The sequence below is a fragment of the Centropristis striata genome, chromosome 12 (genome assembly GCF_030273125.1).
Source record: "Centropristis striata isolate RG_2023a ecotype Rhode Island chromosome 12, C.striata_1.0, whole genome shotgun sequence".
NCBI classification, from domain to species: domain Eukaryota; kingdom Metazoa; phylum Chordata; class Actinopteri; order Perciformes; family Serranidae; genus Centropristis; species Centropristis striata.
Window position 1 is genome coordinate 29,007,369 of NC_081528.1, and position 19,440 is coordinate 29,026,808.

Genomic DNA, 19,440 nt, shown 5'->3' on the forward strand with positions numbered 1-19,440 from the left:
AAAAGATTAAGAATCACTTGGGCTTTGGTGCAAAATATTTTTCAGTTATTTAGTGCACAATATGTGTGAGTCAAAACATGAGGGAAACACTATTGACTATCAAAGTCCATGACAGTACCTCTCTGATGTATGATGACGGTGGAAACTGGCTCCAGCTAAGTGCCCCTTCTGGGCTGTCTTCACTTATCACAGTCAGCACATCCGCCTTCTGTGAGGACATCATGACCTTTTCTATCCTACACAATAAACACAATATTTTAAAATAAGTAACACTTATAAGAAAATAATCAACTGTGTTGTGTTTCAGCAGAGGCTCTAATTATAGTCTAATGGACAGTGCTAAAGGTCACATGTTGAATAGCTGAATGAGTAAGCTTATATAGATACATACACATATACATATATAGATATAGATTTTATTACAATATGATATGAAAATTCATCAATGACTTAGGTTAACAGTAACACTGTTTGGCAGACAATGCATATGTGTAGGATTTTGTTTTTTCTGTGGGAGGAACAATGAGTGGGTCTGTTTCTGAGCCTGCATGCACACATATGACCTCATCTCCCCAGAGAGATGAGATCATGTGAGCAGGAGAGCTGACATTCAGGCTCACTCACTGAGCCATTTTGACATTAATATTAGCAAACCTTAACATTTCAGTTGCCCTTTTTCACACAGCCATGTGATACATTGTAATGTCTTTTGAAATAAAGCAAAAATAAAGGCCTTTTTATTGGGTGCTAGTTTTGATAGTGTTGTGTTTGTTTGGGGCAAAGTGAGATTGAGAAACAGCTTGAGATCAGTTACATTTCTCAATTTCCTTTCTCATTACCGCTTGATCCTAAAAGGAGTCTGCTGCTCTCGTCTCCCTGGCAGACTAGCACACTGACACACAGCACAACAATGCACCAGTGTGGAACAAAGCACTAGAGCAACCACCAGCTGGCACTAGTAGGCTTACACATGTGCACCCTACATCACACCGCATTGTATTTTATATATTAGTATATATCTAGAGTCTCATTTGCAATGAATCATTTTAGTTTTACTGAAAAGAAAATTTTGAGAGAACTATTTCATTTATTTAGTTCACAAGCATATCCCCTAACACCTTCATTAAAAATAATTCTTAAATATTGTTTAATAATCCATATTATGACGGGGATATTACGGTAAATATGAATGCTTATCTTTCATGTTTTAGAGAGTGAACAACATCAGGGCACGGGAATACAGCTGACTTTCTTTGTCTGCAGCATCCACAGCTCTTGCATCCCTCCCCCTCTGCTTCCTCTCTTTCTCAGCACCATGGACAGCAACCTGCCGATTGGTGCTGCGTTGCCATGGTGACGTGCTGTCTGTTGGCTGGAGGTCGCAGTGTACTCTGAAGCTGCCTGAAATCTATTATTCTGACGAGCACCCCCCTGTGCGTCACAGTGCAGCATCCGCAGCTTGCAGACATCAGATGCGGATTCTTTGTTCAACATTGTCTCTACCTCTGCCTTCCAGGGGCTGATAATAATTGAAATTCTGTTTTTTTTTTAACAGTCTTGCAGCATTGATGCAGCATGGGGGACAGGATGGAGGCAGAAATGGGAGGCTGTGTTGCACAATGCGGCAGCGCTCGTGCACGCGCACGTATATGTTTGGCCTACTTCCAGAACAACGACGTAGCACGTGGGAGGGGTGCGGAGACTGAGATTTCACTGTGTATAAGCCACTCTGTTAGTGCTGTTAGTGTAATTATTGTTTTTGTTTTTTTCATCATGATCATGTTTTTTTCTGCATATTCCCTTGCTCTGGTGCAGCATGGGGCACAAGTGACTATTACATGAAGCATGTAGAGCAGACATACGAGTGTTTCATCATAACTGCATTTGCAGGTTTAATCCATGGGATGTCACTGCTCACCTCTTCAGTAGGAGGGAGATTGTGGGAGTGTGCTGAGTGGATCGCATAGTTTTAGCAGAGTGAATGTGAATGTCAGCAACTTTACCAACATGTGCACCAACACGATTTAAAATAAAAGCTGTCTTTCACAGGTCCGTCATTTTCAAACAGTTTAATCATATTCTTGGACGAGTTTCCTGGAAATAACCATGTCCTGCATCTACAAACTATCGAGCCAGTGTTAAAGTGCTACACTTTCAAAGATTAATTAGATGCTGTAAATTGCTAACTTAATCAGGAAGAAAGTATTAATTTGGTGTTCGGTTTCAGGGAAATCCTCTGTGAGCTTTAGGCGCTATTATTGTTGCTGTGACAGGAATATAAAAAATAACTTCTAATTAACTAACTAGTTACAAAGGCTAGTCTTTGAAATGTCTTTTGAGACAATAAATCTGGAATATACGTTCGTAATAAATGACCGCAGGATGCGTTTCTCAACTACTATGATAACATTAAAGGTCGACTGCTTTAGTAGTAATAATAATAATAATAATAATAATAATAATAATAATAATGATAATGATTTTAATGACAAATATTCACTGGATAGTTGTGGAGAAATGACATTGTAGTACAATGGGTCGCGAAAAAAAACATCCAAAACAAAACAACAACTACCAGCACCATTACTACTACTACTACTACTACTATTACTACTACTACTACTACTACTACTAATAATAATAATAATAATAATAATAATAATAATAATGAAACTCAAATGCAAACCTGGAATTGGATATGTGTGGCATTTTGGGGGGAAAAGGCTAGCTGTCTGAAATTGTGTTTTTAAGGATCTGCCTGACTTTAATAAATAAAGCAATGTTAAAATAAGACATTTCCCTTAACTGCTGTGATTATAACTCATTCTCCCACTCTGAGCGTGTACTGTCTTCATGCAGATGTGGTGGATTTCAGGAAATGTCACACATGTAGGCTAAACTGGAAGAAAGCGTATTATTGTCCCCGCACCATCGTTACGTTGGCAATGGGTGGTGCTGTTACACTACATATCAACACGATGGCTGTGTGTGTGAAGGGGATCTTTTATACATGTGCATTCAGTAACAAACCAAAGAGACGGACCGAAAGACCGGACTAAACAGCCTTCATTCTTCTGTCAGAATGTTGGTTCCGGAGGTCCTTTATAATTATTTTCGGTGAGAGGAAATTAAACAATTCCTTAAGGATTTTTAAGACATATTTAATACCATTGGTTAAAAGGCTGTTGCTAAAAATGGCGTTAATCAAAGGACAATGGCTGGATATGTGGATTTATTTTTGCCTGGCCCTGCTGGTTGTGACAGATTTGAAAGGAATCTCCGCTCAGATACGATATTCCATTCAGGAAGAACTGAAATCCGGCATGGCAGTTGGAAATGTGGCCAAAGACCTTGGATTAGATCTTGGAAGACTGGCGGATAGGAATCTTCGTGTCGTGTCGGGAACAAAGCAGGATCTGTTTAAGGTAAATCCGAGAGATGGAGTTTTGTTAGTGAACCAGAGAATAGATAGAGAGGAGCTGTGTGCGAACATTGCTCCGTGTATCACAAATCTGAAAGCAGTTGTTGAAAATCCTCTCGAGATGCACCAAGTGATGGTTGAAATACTTGATGTCAATGACAATTCGCCCAAATTTCCCGAAGAAAACTACACATTAGAGGTGCTGGAGTCCGCCATAGTTGGATCTCGTTTTCAAATGGAAGGAGCACACGACTTGGATGTTGGTATGAATTCCTTACAAACATATAAGCTCAACCATAACCAGTATTTTCGCCTGGAAACAGAGGAATTTGGGGAGGATGGGAAGGTTCCATTCTTAATCCTTCAGCGACCTCTGGATAGAGAACACGCCTCTCAACACTGGTTACTCTTAACAGCTAATGATGGAGGTAAACCACCTAAATCTGGCACTATTAATATCACTGTTATTGTATCTGATGTAAATGACAACTCACCAGTGTGTGGTAAACAGAAATACACAATAACAATAAAAGAAAACGCACCTGCAGGAACATTTCTGCTAGCTGTAAATGCATCTGACTCGGATGAGGGAATGAACGGTGAGATCGAATATTCTTTACGGAGTAAAGTGAGAGGACTCTCATCTGAACCTTTTGACTTGAACAGCAGAACTGGCAAACTGACGGTGAAAGGAGGACTTGATTATGAAGAAAAACAAGTGTATGAGATAAAGGTACTGGCTGCGGACAAAGGTGCTGTGTCTCTCTCCACACACTGCAACGTGGTTGTTAGAGTGGAAGACGTGAACGATAACAAACCCGAGATAGATATCACATCCCTGTCAAGTCGCATTCCTGAGGATGCACCTCCTGGCACGGTGGTGGCGTTGATGGCTGTGACGGACCTGGACTCAGGTGTGAACGGACAGGTGGTCTGCAGTGTGCCCGGTCATTTACCGTTTGACTTAAAGCCATCCCCTGACGGACAGTCATACTCACTGGTCACCAAAGACTACCTAGATAAGGAAACTCTACATATGTATGACATCACAATAACGGCTAAAGATTTGGGGAGTCCCGCCCTGTCATCTACGAAGGTCATACAGGTAGATGTATTAGATGTTAACGATAACAGCCCTTTGTTCACTGAAAGCCCATACACTTTTTATGTGCCTGAAAACAACAAGGCTGGTCTGTCCGTTTTTTCAGTAAGTGCTATGGATGCTGATGGAGGCGAAAATGCGGCTGTTACATATTCACTCGACCGTAAGAGCAAAGGGCCCACTGTGACGTCATTTTTAAACATAAATGAAGCTAACGGCACAATTTCAGCACTAAAAAGTTTTGACTTTGAAACGCTGAAAACGTTCCAGTTCCAAGTTGTCGCCACGGATTCTGGAACTCCGTCACTAAGCAGCAACGTCACAGTGAACGTGTTCATTCTGGATCAGAACGACAACGCTCCAGTCATCCTGTATCCAGTCAGCTCTAACGGTTCTGCTGAAGGTGTGGAGGAGATTCCCCGCAATGTGAACGCAGGACACTTGGTGACTAAAGTCAGAGCCTATGACGCTGATATAGGATATAACGGCTGGTTACTGTTTTCACTGCAGGAAGTTACTGACCACAGTCTCTTTGCTTTGGACCGCTATACAGGACAGATCAGAACACTTCGCTCATTCACAGAGACAGACGAGGCTGAGCATAAACTGGTCATACTGGTGAAAGACAATGGCAACGTTTCTCTCTCAGCAACAGCTACTGTGCTTGTCAAAGTTGTGGAGCCCAAAGAGGCTTTTGCTGCTTCTGATGTTAAAAGTGCAACAAGAGATGAGGAGGGGACTGATGTGACTTTTTACCTCATGATAACTTTGGGATCAGTTTCTGTACTTTTTATCATCAGTATCATCGTGCTGATTGCAATGCAGTGCTCCAAATCCACAGAGTATACTTCTAAATATCTACAAGAGACTAATTATGATGGGACACTGTGTCACAGCATCCAGTACAGATCTGGAGACAAACGCTACATGTTAGTTGGACCCAGAATGAGTATAGGATCTACTATAGTCCCGGGCAGCCATGCCAACACACTAGTGCTCCCTGACAGGAGACGGCCTTCTGGAGAGGTGAGTATTTTTAAAAATATACATTATGAAATAGTAGTCAATGCTCTATAGAAGGAAATATAAATTGTTTTTGTTTGGCGTTTTGTCGCTGCTGGTGTGAAATGTTGCTGTCCATGGTGCTGAAATTTTTTGGAGGGTGATTTGTGAATGTATTTTTCATACAATTAATGGCAGGCAGACCTATGTACATAACTTCTCAGCTTGTAGTTCTAATTTTAGTTTGTACACCCAATTGAGTTAGTTTCCTTACGTCTACCCACTTGGTTTGTATCCATCCACATTAGTCCATTCTGTGAAAAAAAGAGCTGTAGAGAAGATTTAAAATGTTTGTCTCCTGTTATATCCTACCCCGATTACATTACACCTACAAAATTGGAAGTTAATGAGATCAAGTGACATGTAACAATGCTTATGTTTTGCATTTGTTACTGTGTGTCTTTATTTATTGTCCAATGACCACACATCTGAGTTGCTAACTTAATATGGGTTGCCTAGAAACATACCAATTTGTTTCTGGAATAAGAAGTCCTTAGCATCCTTTAAGGGGTGGTTTAATTAGCTAATCGCGTGTCATTTACAAATTGATTATTTGGGACATTGTTACATATAGAGGTTAATTGTTGAGGAGAAGAAGGCTGTGAGGTAAAACACTTGTGATATCAGTGCGGCATTGTGGCCCACTGGTCACATGGTGTCAGTGTGGCCTCGATAATGGTTGTGCTGCTCATTCTGTGCAGGCCCTGCCCACCTCTGGATAATATCTTTCGGAGGTGGTATGCTGACGGAGTACACATCATAAGCTATATAACAAGTAACATGATTAGCGGTAAATATTTTGTTGTGAAAGCTGCTATTTGTGAAACGTGAAATGGATCTTATCAGACTGGATCGATGAGCTATCGGATCGCTGCATTTGCGCCAAAGAAAACCTTCATTTTTTGCTTCACAATGGGAGAACGAGGACAAAGGCGGTCGGTGAACTGCTGGTGGGCTGTCGGGATGTTGTTGCTGTGCTGTGGGGAACGGATTCTGGCTCAGCTGAGATACTCTGTTCCAGAAGAAGTACAAGTGGGATCCCCTGTTGGAAATGTTGCAAAGGATTTAGGCCTTGACATCAGCACTTTGACAGACAGGCGGTTTCGTATCGTTTCGGGCCCGAACCATGCTCTGTTTCAGTTAAATCAAATCAATGGAGTGTTGTATGTTGGAGAAACGATGGACCGCGAGGACCTCTGTGATGGAGTCAAGGTTTGTTTGATAAACCTGAAAATTGTTGTTGAAAGCCCACTGGAAATACATTACGTTGGCGTTGAAATAACTGATGTTAATGACCATTCGCCGACTTTTCCAGAAAACGAGCAGCAGCTGGAGATAGCAGAGCATACTCCTCCAGGTACTCGTTTCCAAATTCATGCGGCTAGAGACCCTGATGTCGGTGCACAGTCAGTCCGGTTATATAAACTGAGTTCAAGTGATTTTTTTGATACTGAAATCAGAGACAGCGAGGAGGACAAGATACCGTTTTTAGTGTTGAAAAAGCCTTTGGACAGGGAGCAAAAGGCAGAACACCGTTTAGTGTTAACGGCTGTTGATGGGGGCAGCCCGTCGAAATCTGGGAGCCTGAATTTGACAATCACTGTACTAGATGCAAATGATAATCGCCCAGTGTTCAGCAAAGACATTTACACTGTGACACTGGATGAAAATGCGTCAATGGGAACTCTTGTTCTAAAAGTAAACGCAACAGATTTAGATGAAGGTTTGAACAGCGAAATTGAATACACACTTGGAAAAACACAAAAGAAAAAAGTGCACGATACATTTGATTTAGACAGCGTCACCGGTGAGATTCGAGTAAAAGGAAAAGTGGACTTTGAGGACACAGAGATTTATAGATTAGATCTGCAAGCTTCAGATAAAGGCCAGCTACCGTGGACGGCCGAAAGTAGAGTTGTGATAAAAATAAAAGATGTGAACGATAACCAGCCAAACATTGAAGTCACATCGTTATCCAACTTAGTCCCTGAGGATTCAAAACCTGGTACTGTTATATCTCTAATCAGTGTTACGGACAAAGATTCTGGGGTTAATGGAAAAGTTATTTGTAAAATATCAGGCAATGTTCCGTTTGATCTGACGCCATCCATTGAGGAAAACATGTACTCTCTAGTCACAAAGGGGCGTTTAGACAGAGAAATTATGTCCCATTATGACATCACGATAACAGCTACTGACTGTGGTGAACCCCCACTATCCACAGTAAAAACACTGAGTGTTCAGGTGTCAGATGTTAATGACAACAGGCCACTTTTCAGCCAGAATCCATTTGAACTGTATTTGGTAGAAAACAATGTCCAGGGTGCATCGATATTTTCTGTAAGTGCTGTTGATAATGATCTGGAAGAAAATGCAGCAATAACATATCAAATTGTGAGAGGGGATGGACTGCATCGTGATATGTCATCTTTCCTAAATGTCAATTCGGAGAGCGGACAAATATCGGCGTTAAAAAGTTTTGACTTTGAAACACTGAAAACGTTCCAGTTCCAAGTTGTCGCCACAGATTCTGGAACTCCGTCACTAAGCAGCAACGTCACAGTGAACGTGTTCATTCTGGATCAGAACGACAACGCTCCAGTCATCCTGTATCCAGTCAGCTCTAACGGTTCTGCTGAAGGTGTGGAGGAGATTCCCCGCAATGTGAACGCAGGACACTTGGTGACTAAAGTCAGAGCCTATGACGCTGATATAGGATATAACGGCTGGTTACTGTTTTCACTGCAGGAAGTTACTGACCACAGTCTCTTTGCTTTGGACCGCTATACAGGACAGATCAGAACACTTCGCTCATTCACAGAGACAGACGAGGCTGAGCATAAACTGATCATACTGGTGAAAGACAATGGCAACGTTTCTCTCTCAGCAACAGCTACTGTGCTTGTCAAAGTTGTGGAGCCCAAAGAGGCTTTTGCTGCTTCTGATGTTAAAAGTGCAACAAGAGATGAGGAGGGGACTGATGTGACTTTTTACCTCATGATAACTTTGGGATCAGTTTCTGTACTTTTTATCATCAGTATCATCGTGCTGATTGCAATGCAGTGCTCCAAATCCACAGACTATACTTCTAAATATCTACAAGAGACTAATTATGATGGGACACTGTGTCACAGCATCCAGTACAGATCTGGAGACAAACGCTACATGTTAGTTGGACCCAGAATGAGTATAGGATCTACTATAGTCCCGGGCAGCCATGCCAACACACTAGTGCTCCCTGACAGGAGACGGCCTTCTGGAGAGGTAAGATCATGTTATGTTTTACATACAGCAGAAATGTATTTAGATTTTTCTTGGCCTTTTTATTTTATGCCTCTCTTGAAATGGCAAAATGTGTCCAGGTTACGAACATGACACCATATTTCGTGGCGCTGACCATGGTTTACTAAGGTGTTGAGGTATAACAGTTGGGCCATGTGGGAATTTTCAAGTTAAGATTAAAGTTCAAGTTTGGATAAGACTTATTTAAAGCAGTACTTTTAGGAAAATCCATAAGGAAGGCTACACCAACATAAAATCAAATTTCTTGGCCCTGTCCATGGTGCTGACAGTCACGCTTGGTATTGTGGTGTTTTTTAAGTCAGAATGTGAGTTTTTGTATTCATATTTTCTGGAATCCATCTGTGTATTTGAAGGACTGAACTTGTGGTTTGTGTTTTTGCCCATTAACTATATATTGCCCATTTTGTTACCTGTCACACTGCTGATGTTTTATATATTGTCCAACATTCCAGTAATCCAGTGATTCCCAATTTTAGGTTATGAAAGTCAAATCTTGAAACTCCTTGAAATGCGCTTGAGTAAAAATGTCAATTACAATGCATTGGTTGTCTATACATTTTTGACATTTTGTTCAGGGACTTCAGTACACACTTTGCTTATTACATTTCAACGGCTCAATATGCAGGTTTTAGCCTGTCAATTGATTGTCAGAAAATGCAGAAAACAAGGGAAACTAGACTACTTGAACGTTAGAAAAAAATATTTTAAATATAAATTATTTGTAGTTAAGGAGCTACAATTTACAAACACACAAGGTTCTAATTTTATCTTGCGGCTTGCTTCTAAGAGAGGTCATAATGTACCCGGTCCACAAGGTGTCAGTGTCATATCAGCATAAACTGCTGTATTACAGCGTTGGCCCTGCCCCTTCCAGAGAGGTTTTGTTCACGTCGCCAGAGAAGAGACAGTATGTTGAAGAAAAACCAGGGTGACCGTTGTTGCATTTCTGCATAGACATACATAGAATGTGGGATATATTTAAACAGTATATTTTATGGCTTAGGCAAATCCATTTTAAGGACCTGTAAGTGGATATAAATAACAATCCAAACTGAAACGATGGGGGCCGGAGGACAAAGACGAGGAATACAGTCCTGGTGGTTAGCCCTCTGTTGTTCTGTGATGCTCGGCTGTGTGGAGCGTGTTTCAGCTCAGGTAAAATACTCGGTTCCAGAGGAAGTGAAAGTGGGATCTGTTGTTGGAAATGTCGCCAAGGATCTAGGATTGGACATCAGTTCGCTGGAAGAACGACGGTTTCGTATTGTTTCGGGATCTACCGATGCTCACTTTGAAGTAAATCAGAACAATGGCGCCTTGTATGTGCATAAGAATATCGATAGAGAGGAGCTCTGTAAAAGCGTTACTCCATGTTTAATGAACCTAAAAATGGTCGCTGAGAACCCAATGGAAATTCATTATGTGGGCGTTGAAATCATAGATGTAAATGATAATTCGCCAAGCTTTAAAGAGGAAGAAAAAACGTTAGAAATTCCCGAGTCCACTGTTCCTGGCAAACGTTTCAACTTACCAACTGCGCAAGATCCAGATGTTGTAATTAATACGGTGCGTGTGTATAAATTAAATCAAAACGAATATTTCAGTATACAAATTCGAGAGAGGGGAGAGGACAAGATACCATTCTTAGTTCTGCAAAAGGCTCTGGACCGGGAAAAGCACCATGAACACAAACTGATCCTGACAGCAGTTGACGGAGGAAATCCACCGAGATCAGGGACGCTTAATGTCACAGTCATCGTTCTAGATTCAAATGATAACCATCCTACATTTAGTCAAGAGGTATATTCAGTAACAATACCTGAAAATGTAGATGCAGACACAAGTGTAATCAAAGTAAACGCAACTGATGAGGATGAGGGTGCAAATGGAGATATCGAATATTTTTTCGGTGGTCAACTTGACCAAAGTATTTATGATATATTTAGCTTAGATAAAGACACTGGAGAAATTCGAGTAAAAGGAGAAATTGACTTTGAGAACGTTGACGTGTATAAGTTAGACGTCCATGCCACTGACAAAGGACAGCCTCCAATGAGTACTGACTGTAGGGTGATCATCAAGGTGCTGGACAAAAACGACAACAAACCCCAAATAGAGGTGACATCCCTTTCAAACATGGTATCTGAAGGCTCAAAACCAGGGACTGTGGTTTCTCTTATCAGTATTACAGACCAAGACTCCGGTTTAAACGGTAAAGTTATATGTAGTATTTCAGATAACGTGCCTTTTGATTTAAAGCCATCATATCAAGATAATATGTACTCGTTAATTATAAAACAGCATTTGGATCGAGAATCAATTTCGCATTATGACATCACAATAACAGCTACAGACTGTGGACAGCCTCCTATGTCTACTTTTAAAACTTTGAGTATTGATGTATCAGACGTGAATGACAATAGCCCAGTATTCTCGCATAATCCATTTGAACTGTACCTGGTAGAAAATAACGTACCTGGAAACCCAATATTTTCTGTTACTGCTTTCGATAAAGACTTGAATGAAAATGCGGCTCTAACTTATCATATAGTTAGAGAGGAAGGTAGAGAAGTTAAAATCGCAGCATTTTTAAATATCAATTCAGACAATGGACAAATATCTGCACTAAAAAGTTTTGACTTTGAGACACTGAAAACGTTCCAGTTCCAAGTTGTCGCCACAGATTCTGGAACTCCGTCACTAAGCAGCAACGTCACAGTGAACGTGTTCATTCTGGATCAGAACGACAACGCTCCAGTCATCCTGTATCCAGTCAGCTCTAACGGTTCTGCTGAAGGTGTGGAGGAGATTCCCCGCAATGTGAACGCAGGACACTTGGTGACTAAAGTCAGAGCCTATGACGCTGATATAGGATATAACGGCTGGTTACTGTTTTCACTGCAGGAAGTTACTGACCACAGTCTCTTTGCTTTGGACCGCTATACAGGACAGATCAGAACACTTCGCTCATTCACAGAGACAGACGAGGCTGAGCATAAACTGATCATACTGGTGAAAGACAATGGCAACGTTTCTCTCTCAGCAACAGCTACTGTGCTTGTCAAAGTTGTGGAGCCCAAAGAGGCTTTTGCTGCTTCTGATGTTAAAAGTGCAACAAGAGATGAGGAGGGGACTGATGTGACTTTTTACCTCATGATAACTTTGGGATCAGTTTCTGTACTTTTTATCATCAGTATCATCGTGCTGATTGCAATGCAGTGCTCCAAATCCACAGAATATACTTCTAAATATCTACAAGAGACTAATTATGACGGGACACTGTGTCACAGCATCCAGTACAGATCTGGAGACAAACGCTACATGTTAGTTGGACCCAGAATGAGTATAGGATCTACTATAGTCCCGGGCAGCCATGCCAACACACTAGTGCTCCCTGACAGGAGACGGCCATCTGGAGAGGTAAATAATGTTTAATTATTTGCACAATGCTTCCATACAAAACTTTTAAACTGTAGTTAATACATCATAGAAGCCGACATACAGATGTGTTATTTGCAATTTTGACCTCAGTGGTGTGAAGTTGTGCTATCCATGCTGCTGAAATCTGTTTTTGTTTTTACTACGGACTTGGTTTTATGTAAGACCTTAAAAGCAAACAAATATAGCTCTATGCTTGGTTGTAACCGCTGTCCGTGGTGCTGAAACGCTCTGTTCAGGAAAGCTCTTGACACTGGCGAGATTAAACAGTCAACAGAATTCTAAACAATAACGGACTGGGATGTGTGATGTTGGACGTGCTTCTGTCGAGTTGTGTGAGTAGTTCATATTGGCTTTATTTTTTAAAATTTCTGAGCTACATGTGACTGAAAAATACACTACAAAGAGGGTGATTGTGACTGCTTCTCAATACTACTGAAACATGAAATGTTGCTTTTTGCGTTAAGAAAGAAGACAATACACAAGTTATAACAATATACAAACGATACAAAATACATTTTACCACTCCATCAATGTTAGGAATTTGGAAATTGAATCAATTCGGATCTTGCAAAAAAAATGTATGTCGTATTTGCATGAGATATTGTTACAGTGCAAACTACTTTTGCAAATTGAAGTTGCTATGTTTAGGACTTTATAGAATATATTTAAATATATAAAGTCTACTCCTTTGAAGACCTCTGGGTGTCACTGTAATATCGGGAAACGATGGAAAACTATGTCCCTCCCCTGAAAATGCTTTTGTTTTCCAGAGCAGGGCAGGCATTTGAATGAAGCACTCCAACCGATGGATTCTTGCAGGACAGTTTCTTGCTATGCGATAATCACGGCTTGGACATACACTATTTGTTATCGCAGTAACACTTTCTTGTATTTGCTCTAAATTGAAGAATTACAATGGGAAAAGACAGACCAAGTCGAACGAGGGAGTACTGTTGGTTTGTCTTTCATACAGCGCTATTGCTTTTGTTCGGGAAGAAGGCTATTGCTCAAATAAGATACTCCATCCCAGAGGAGGTGAAAGAAGGAACTGCTGTTGGAAATGTTGCGAAGGATCTTGGCCTTGAAATTACCTCGTTAACTGACCGACGGTTCCGTGTTGTGTCTGGATCAAAGGAGACATTTTTTGAGGTAAACCAGGACAATGGGGCTCTGTATGTCCATAAGAAAATCGACAGAGAGGCGCTCTGTCAAGGCAGCGGTGCCTGTCTGATGGAGCTAAAAATCCTAGTCGAAAACCCATTGGAAATGCACTATGTGATCGTAGAAATAATTGATGTAAATGATCACGCTCCCATTTTTCCTGAAAAAGAGCAGACGTTTGAAATATTTGAACAAACATTACCAGGAAGGCGATTTCAGCTGCACACTGCTCGTGATCCAGATGCTGGAGTTAATTCTATTCGTACATACACTTTAACATCAAACGATTTTTTTGAGGTAGATATCCGTCAAAGCGATGAGGACAAAATACCATTTTTAGTGCTGAAAAAGTCCTTAGACAGGGAAAAAGCAAGTAAACACTTGCTATTTGTGACATCAGTTGATGGAGGCAAACCTCCAAGATCAGGAACACTAAATGTTTCCGTCGTTGTTCTTGACAGTAATGATAATCGTCCAATGTTTAGTCAGGAGATTTATCAGATTGAAATACAAGAAAATGTTCCAGTCGGAACGTCAGTGTTTAGAATGAATGCAACGGATCCGGATGAAGGCATCAACAGCGAAATTGAATACAGCCTTGGAAAAACTCTAAAGAAAAAAGTATATGACATTTTTGAATTGGACAAATTAACAGGAGAGATTAGAGTTAAAGGACTAGTGGACTATGAAGAAAACGATGTTCATAAACTTGATATTGAGGCATCAGACAAAGGAACACCCCCATTAACAGGTGAGTGTAGGGTCATTTTCAAGATTAAAGACGTTAATGATAATCCACCAGAAATTGAAGTCACATCTCTGTCAAATACAGTGTCTGAAGGCTCAAAGCCTGGCACAGTTATTTCACTACTGAGTGTGAATGATAAAGACTCTGGTGTCAATGGAAAAATATTATCAAGCATTAACTCAGACGTACCTTTTGAATTAAAGCCTTCTTATAAGGAAAACATATACTCGATTGTAACGAAGGGATTTTTGGATCGTGAGGAGGTGTCACATTATGAAATAACAATAAAAGCCACTGACTGTGGTGAACCTCCTTTATCGACTTTTAAAACTCTCAGCATTCAAATATTAGACATAAACGACAACAGACCACATTTTTTTCTAAATCCATTACAGTTTTACATGTCAGAAAATAATCCTGCTGGAATGTCAATCTTCTCTGTAAGCGCAACGGACAATGATATAAATGAAAATGCAGTCATTTCTTACAATATTGTCAGAGGGGGGAATCAAAATGACTTTATGTCTTTTCTCAATATAAATTCAGATAACGGACAAATTTCAGCACTAAAAAGTTTTGACTTTGAAACGCTGAAAACGTTCCAGTTCCAAGTTGTCGCCACAGATTCTGGAACTCCGTCACTAAGCAGCAACGTCACAGTGAACGTGTTCATTCTGGATCAGAACGACAACGCTCCAGTCATCCTGTATCCAGTCAGCTCTAACGGTTCTGCTGAAGGTGTGGAGGAGATTCCCCGCAATGTGAACGCAGGACACTTGGTGACTAAAGTCAGAGCCTATGACGCTGATATAGGATATAACGGCTGGTTACTGTTTTCACTGCAGGAAGTTACTGACCACAGTCTCTTTGCTTTGGACCGCTATACAGGACAGATCAGAACACTTCGCTCATTCACAGAGACAGACGAGGCTGAGCATAAACTGATCATACTGGTGAAAGACAATGGCAACGTTTCTCTCTCAGCAACAGCTACTGTGCTTGTCAAAGTTGTGGAGCCCAAAGAGGCTTTTGCTGCTTCTGATGTTAAAAGTGCAACAAGAGATGAGGAGGGGACTGATGTGACTTTTTACCTCATGATAACTTTGGGATCAGTTTCGGTACTTTTTATCATCAGTATCATCGTGCTGATTGCAATGCAGTGCTCCAAATCCACAGAGTATACTTCTAAATATCTACAAGAGACTAATTATGATGGGACACTGTGTCACAGCATCCAGTACAGATCTGGAGACAAACGCTACATGTTAGTTGGACCCAGAATGAGTATAGGATCTACTATAGTCCCGGGCAGCCATGCCAACACACTAGTGCTCCCTGACAGGAGGAGGACATCCACAGAGGTAAATATTTTTTAAATTATTTACACAATGCTTTCACACAACGCTATTCAATTGTAGTCAATAAGTCATAGAAGACGATGAATAATGTTTTTATCGCCATTTTGACTGGTGTGAAAGTGTGCTGTCCATGCTGAAATCCGTTTTTGTATTTGCTGTGGGAGTGATTTTGTGTTAGACATTGAAAGCAAAGAAATAGAGCACTTTTCTTGGACGTGAACGCTGTCCGTGGTGCTGAAAAGCTCTGTTCAGGAGTACTTGGGCAGTTTGCTATTTGAGGGTGTTTCTGTTGGGTTGTGCGATCAGTTTGTACGGGCTTTATTGCTAAAATATTGAATTACATATGACTAAAAAAAACAGTACATATACGGCTGATTGTGACTGTTTCTCATTGTTACTGAAACACATTTGCTGGTTGTGTTAAACCAGAAGATAATACACAACTGATAATAATATAGGAGATACAAAATAAATTATATTAACACTCGACCAACGTGAAGAATTTGAAAACAGAACACATCTTGATAAAAACAAATAATCAATAATCTTTGGAAGCTTTCCTCTTCACAGAGAGAGAGCAACGGAGCATGCTTAGGACGAGAAATAGCCAATAGTTTATTGTTGAATGCATATATAAAGTCTATTATGTTCCTTAAAAGACCTGTGGGGGTCACTGTAATATATGGAAACGATAGAAGACACTGTCCCTCCCCTTTAAAGGCTTTTGTTTGCCAGCCAGCTCGAGCAAGGCAAGCATTTGAATCAAGCACTCCATCGGACGGACTTTGATTGTACAGTTTGTAATTATGCGATACTCAATGGGTTGGAAGTAGACCTCTTCGTCGCAGTAACAGCTTTTCTGGATTTTGGTCTTCGTTAAAGTTAAACGATGGGAACAGAAGGACACGGTCGAAGGCGGGTATACTGCTTGTTTGTCTTTCATTTTTCGCTACTGCTGCTTTTCGGAAAGAGGGCCATTGCTCAAATAAGATACTCCATCCCGGAGGAGGTGAAAGAAGGAAGTGTTATTGGAAATGTTGCGAAGGATCTTGGCCTTGAAATTACCTCATTAACTGACCGACGGTTCCGTGTTGTGTCTGGATCTAAGGAGACATTTTTTGAGGTAAACCAGGACAATGGGGCTCTGTATGTGCATACGAAAATCGACAGAGAGGCGCTCTGTCAAGGTAGCGGTGCCTGTCTAATGGAGCTAAAAGTTCTTGTTGAGAACCCTTTGGAAATGCACTACGTAGTTGTAGAAATTACTGATGTTAATGATCACTCCCCTAGTTTCCCCGAAAAAGAACAGAAATTTGAAATAGGCGAACAAACATTACCAGGAAGGCGATTTCAGCTGCACACTGCTCGTGATCCAGATGCTGGAGTTAACTCTATTCGTACATACACTTTAACGTCAAATGAACATTTTGAAATAGACATCCGCCAAAGTGATGAAGGTAAAATACCATTTTTAGTGCTGAAGAAATCGTTAGACAGAGAACAAAAGAAAAAACACACGCTGCTGGTTACAGCAGTTGATGGAGGTAAACCTCCAAGATCAGGAACACTAAATGTTTCTATTATTGTTCTTGATATTAATGATAATCGTCCGATATTTAGTCAAGAGATTTACCAGATTGAAATCAAAGAAAGTGTTCCAGTCAGAACGTCAGTATTTCAAATGAATGCGACGGATCCGGATGAAGGCATCAACAGCGAAATTGAATACAGCCTTGGAAAAACTCTGAAAAAAAAAGTTTATGACATTTTTGAATTGGACAAATTAACCGGAGAGATTAGAGTAAAAGGAGTAGTGGACTATGAAGAAAACGATGTTTATAAACTCGATGTTGAGGCATCAGATAAAGGAACACCTCCACTGACAGGAGAGTGTAGAGTCATTATAAAAGTCATAGATATCAACGACAATCCACCTGAAATTGAAGTTACATCACTGTCAAATACAGTATCTGAAGATTCAAAGCCTGGTACAGTTATTTCACTTATTAGTGTAACTGATAAAGACTCCGGTGTTAATGGAAAAGTAATATTAAGTATAACCTCAGACGTGCCCTTTGAGTTAAAGCCCTCTTATAAGGAAAACATTTATTCAATCGTCACGAAGGGTTTTTTGGATCGAGAGGAGGTATCACATTATGAAATAACAATAAAAGCCACTGACTGTGGTGAACCTCCTTTATCTACTGTTAAAATGCTAAATATTCAGATATCAGATGTAAATGACAACAGACCATATTTCAACCAAAATCCATTACAGTTCTACCTGGTCGAAAATAATGTCGCTGGAATGTCCATAATCTCTGTAAGCGCAACGGATAAAGATTTGAATGACAACGCCGCTATATCATATCATATAGTCAGAGAAGGGAATCAGAATGACATATTGTCTTTCCTAAATGTGAATTCGGAGAGCGGACAAATATCTGCCTTAAAAAGTTTTGACTTTGAGACACTGAAAACGTTCCAGTTCCAAGTTGTCGCCACAGATTCTGGAACTCCGTCACTAAGCAGCAACGTCACAGTGAACGTGTTCATTCTGGATCAGAACGACAACGCTCCAGTCATCCTGTATCCAGTCAGCTCTAACGGTTCTGCTGAAGGTGTGGAGGAGATTCCCCGCAATGTGAACGCAGGACACTTGGTGACTAAAGTCAGAGCCTATGACGCTGATATAGGATATAACGGCTGGTTACTGTTTTCACTGCAGGAAGTTACTGACCACAGTCTCTTTGCTTTGGACCGCTATACAGGACAGATCAGAACACTTCGCTCATTCACAGAGACAGACGAGGCTGAGCATAAACTGATCATACTGGTGAAAGACAATGGCAACGTTTCTCTCTCAGCAACAGCTACTGTGCTTGTCAAACTTGTGGAGCCCAAAGAGGCTTTTGCTGCTTCTGATGTTAAAAGTGCAACAAGAGATGAGGAGGGGACTGATGTGACTTTTTACCTCATGATAACTTTGGGATCAGTTTCTGTACTTTTTATCATCAGTATCATCGTGCTGATTGCAATGCAGTGCTCCAAATCCACAGAGTATACTTCTAAATATCTACAAGAGACTAATTATGATGGGACACTGTGTCACAGCATCCAGTACAGATCTGGAGACAAACGCTACATGTTAGTTGGACCCAGAATGAGTATAGGATCTACTATAGTCCCGGGCAGCCATGCCAACACACTAGTGCTCCCTGACAGGAGGAGGACATCCACAGAGGTAAGAACTCCATGTTCCAACTAGCATATTTATATGCATTTTGTTATGTCTGGCCTTGTGCTCGGTGGCATATTATTTCATTGCACTTTTAATATCCCTGCTACACAGAACACAACTTAACACCTCATAACAAACTCGACCATACGAAAAAAATATTAAGTGCGGTGCTTATTGTAAGTTTATTCACAAGTTAGTCTTACTTTGCATAATGTTTTGTCCAGACGGTATTTACTGTTTCCATAGGAACAGATCTGGGTATGCAATTCAGTGGAGCAGATACTGATGAATAACAAATATTTAAATTACGTGAAATGGTTAATTGTATGCAATCCATTTCAAATTCACAATCTTTGCCTGTTTGTAACCGCTGTGGTTAGTTTAGTTTAGTTACTTTATTATTAAGATCCCCATTAGCTGCAGCAAAGTCACAGTTATTCTTCCTGGGGTCCAACAGTATCAAATATACAGTTGAAAACACAAAACATAATAAAAATAAAAAACAAAACAAAACAAAAATTATTCACATATTAATCCATATTACACACATTTCTACATATCATATATGTATACATCATTACAAAATCTACTAACACATAATACATA

At 40.4% G+C, this 19,440-nt stretch overlaps 6 protein-coding genes across 6 annotated transcripts in view; 5 read left to right on the top strand and 1 right to left on the bottom strand.

The window, feature by feature from the left end:
* Nucleotides 1-383, bottom strand: part of fgf18a (fibroblast growth factor 18a) — a 100,776-nt gene extending 100,393 nt beyond the window's left edge. Inside the window, exon 1 of the mRNA XM_059346115.1 lies at nt 119-383. The gene's annotated coding sequence lies outside the window, so the exon portion shown is untranslated. The remainder of the gene's footprint in view (nt 1-118) is intronic.
* Nucleotides 384-3,037: 2,654 nt separating this feature from the next.
* LOC131981418 (protocadherin gamma-A11-like) lies at nt 3,038-5,600 on the top strand. The gene has a single exon (XM_059345691.1). It carries the CDS (start codon nt 3,195-3,197, stop codon nt 5,598-5,600), a length of 2,406 nt encoding a protein of 801 aa, XP_059201674.1. The 5' UTR covers nt 3,038-3,194.
* A 748-nt stretch (nt 5,601-6,348) lies between these two features.
* LOC131981419 (protocadherin alpha-3-like) lies at nt 6,349-8,995 on the top strand. Its single transcript, XM_059345692.1, has 2 exons — nt 6,349-8,864; nt 8,948-8,995. Exons 1-2 carry the CDS (start codon nt 6,441-6,443, stop codon nt 8,993-8,995), a joined length of 2,472 nt encoding a protein of 823 aa, XP_059201675.1. The 5' UTR covers nt 6,349-6,440.
* Nucleotides 8,996-9,873: 878 nt separating this feature from the next.
* LOC131981990 (protocadherin gamma-A11-like) lies at nt 9,874-12,320 on the top strand. Its single transcript, XM_059346543.1, has one exon. The coding sequence runs from the start codon at nt 9,948-9,950 to the stop codon at nt 12,318-12,320; it is 2,373 nt and encodes a 790-aa protein (XP_059202526.1). The 5' UTR covers nt 9,874-9,947.
* A 799-nt stretch (nt 12,321-13,119) lies between these two features.
* Nucleotides 13,120-15,611, top strand: LOC131981420 (protocadherin alpha-8-like). Its single transcript, XM_059345694.1, has one exon. The coding sequence runs from the start codon at nt 13,242-13,244 to the stop codon at nt 15,609-15,611; it is 2,370 nt and encodes a 789-aa protein (XP_059201677.1). The 5' UTR covers nt 13,120-13,241.
* A 715-nt stretch (nt 15,612-16,326) lies between these two features.
* LOC131981421 (protocadherin alpha-3-like) lies at nt 16,327-18,861 on the top strand. The gene has a single exon (XM_059345695.1). The coding sequence runs from the start codon at nt 16,483-16,485 to the stop codon at nt 18,859-18,861; it is 2,379 nt and encodes a 792-aa protein (XP_059201678.1). The 5' UTR covers nt 16,327-16,482.
* The last annotated feature ends 579 nt before the right edge of the window (nt 18,862-19,440 follow it).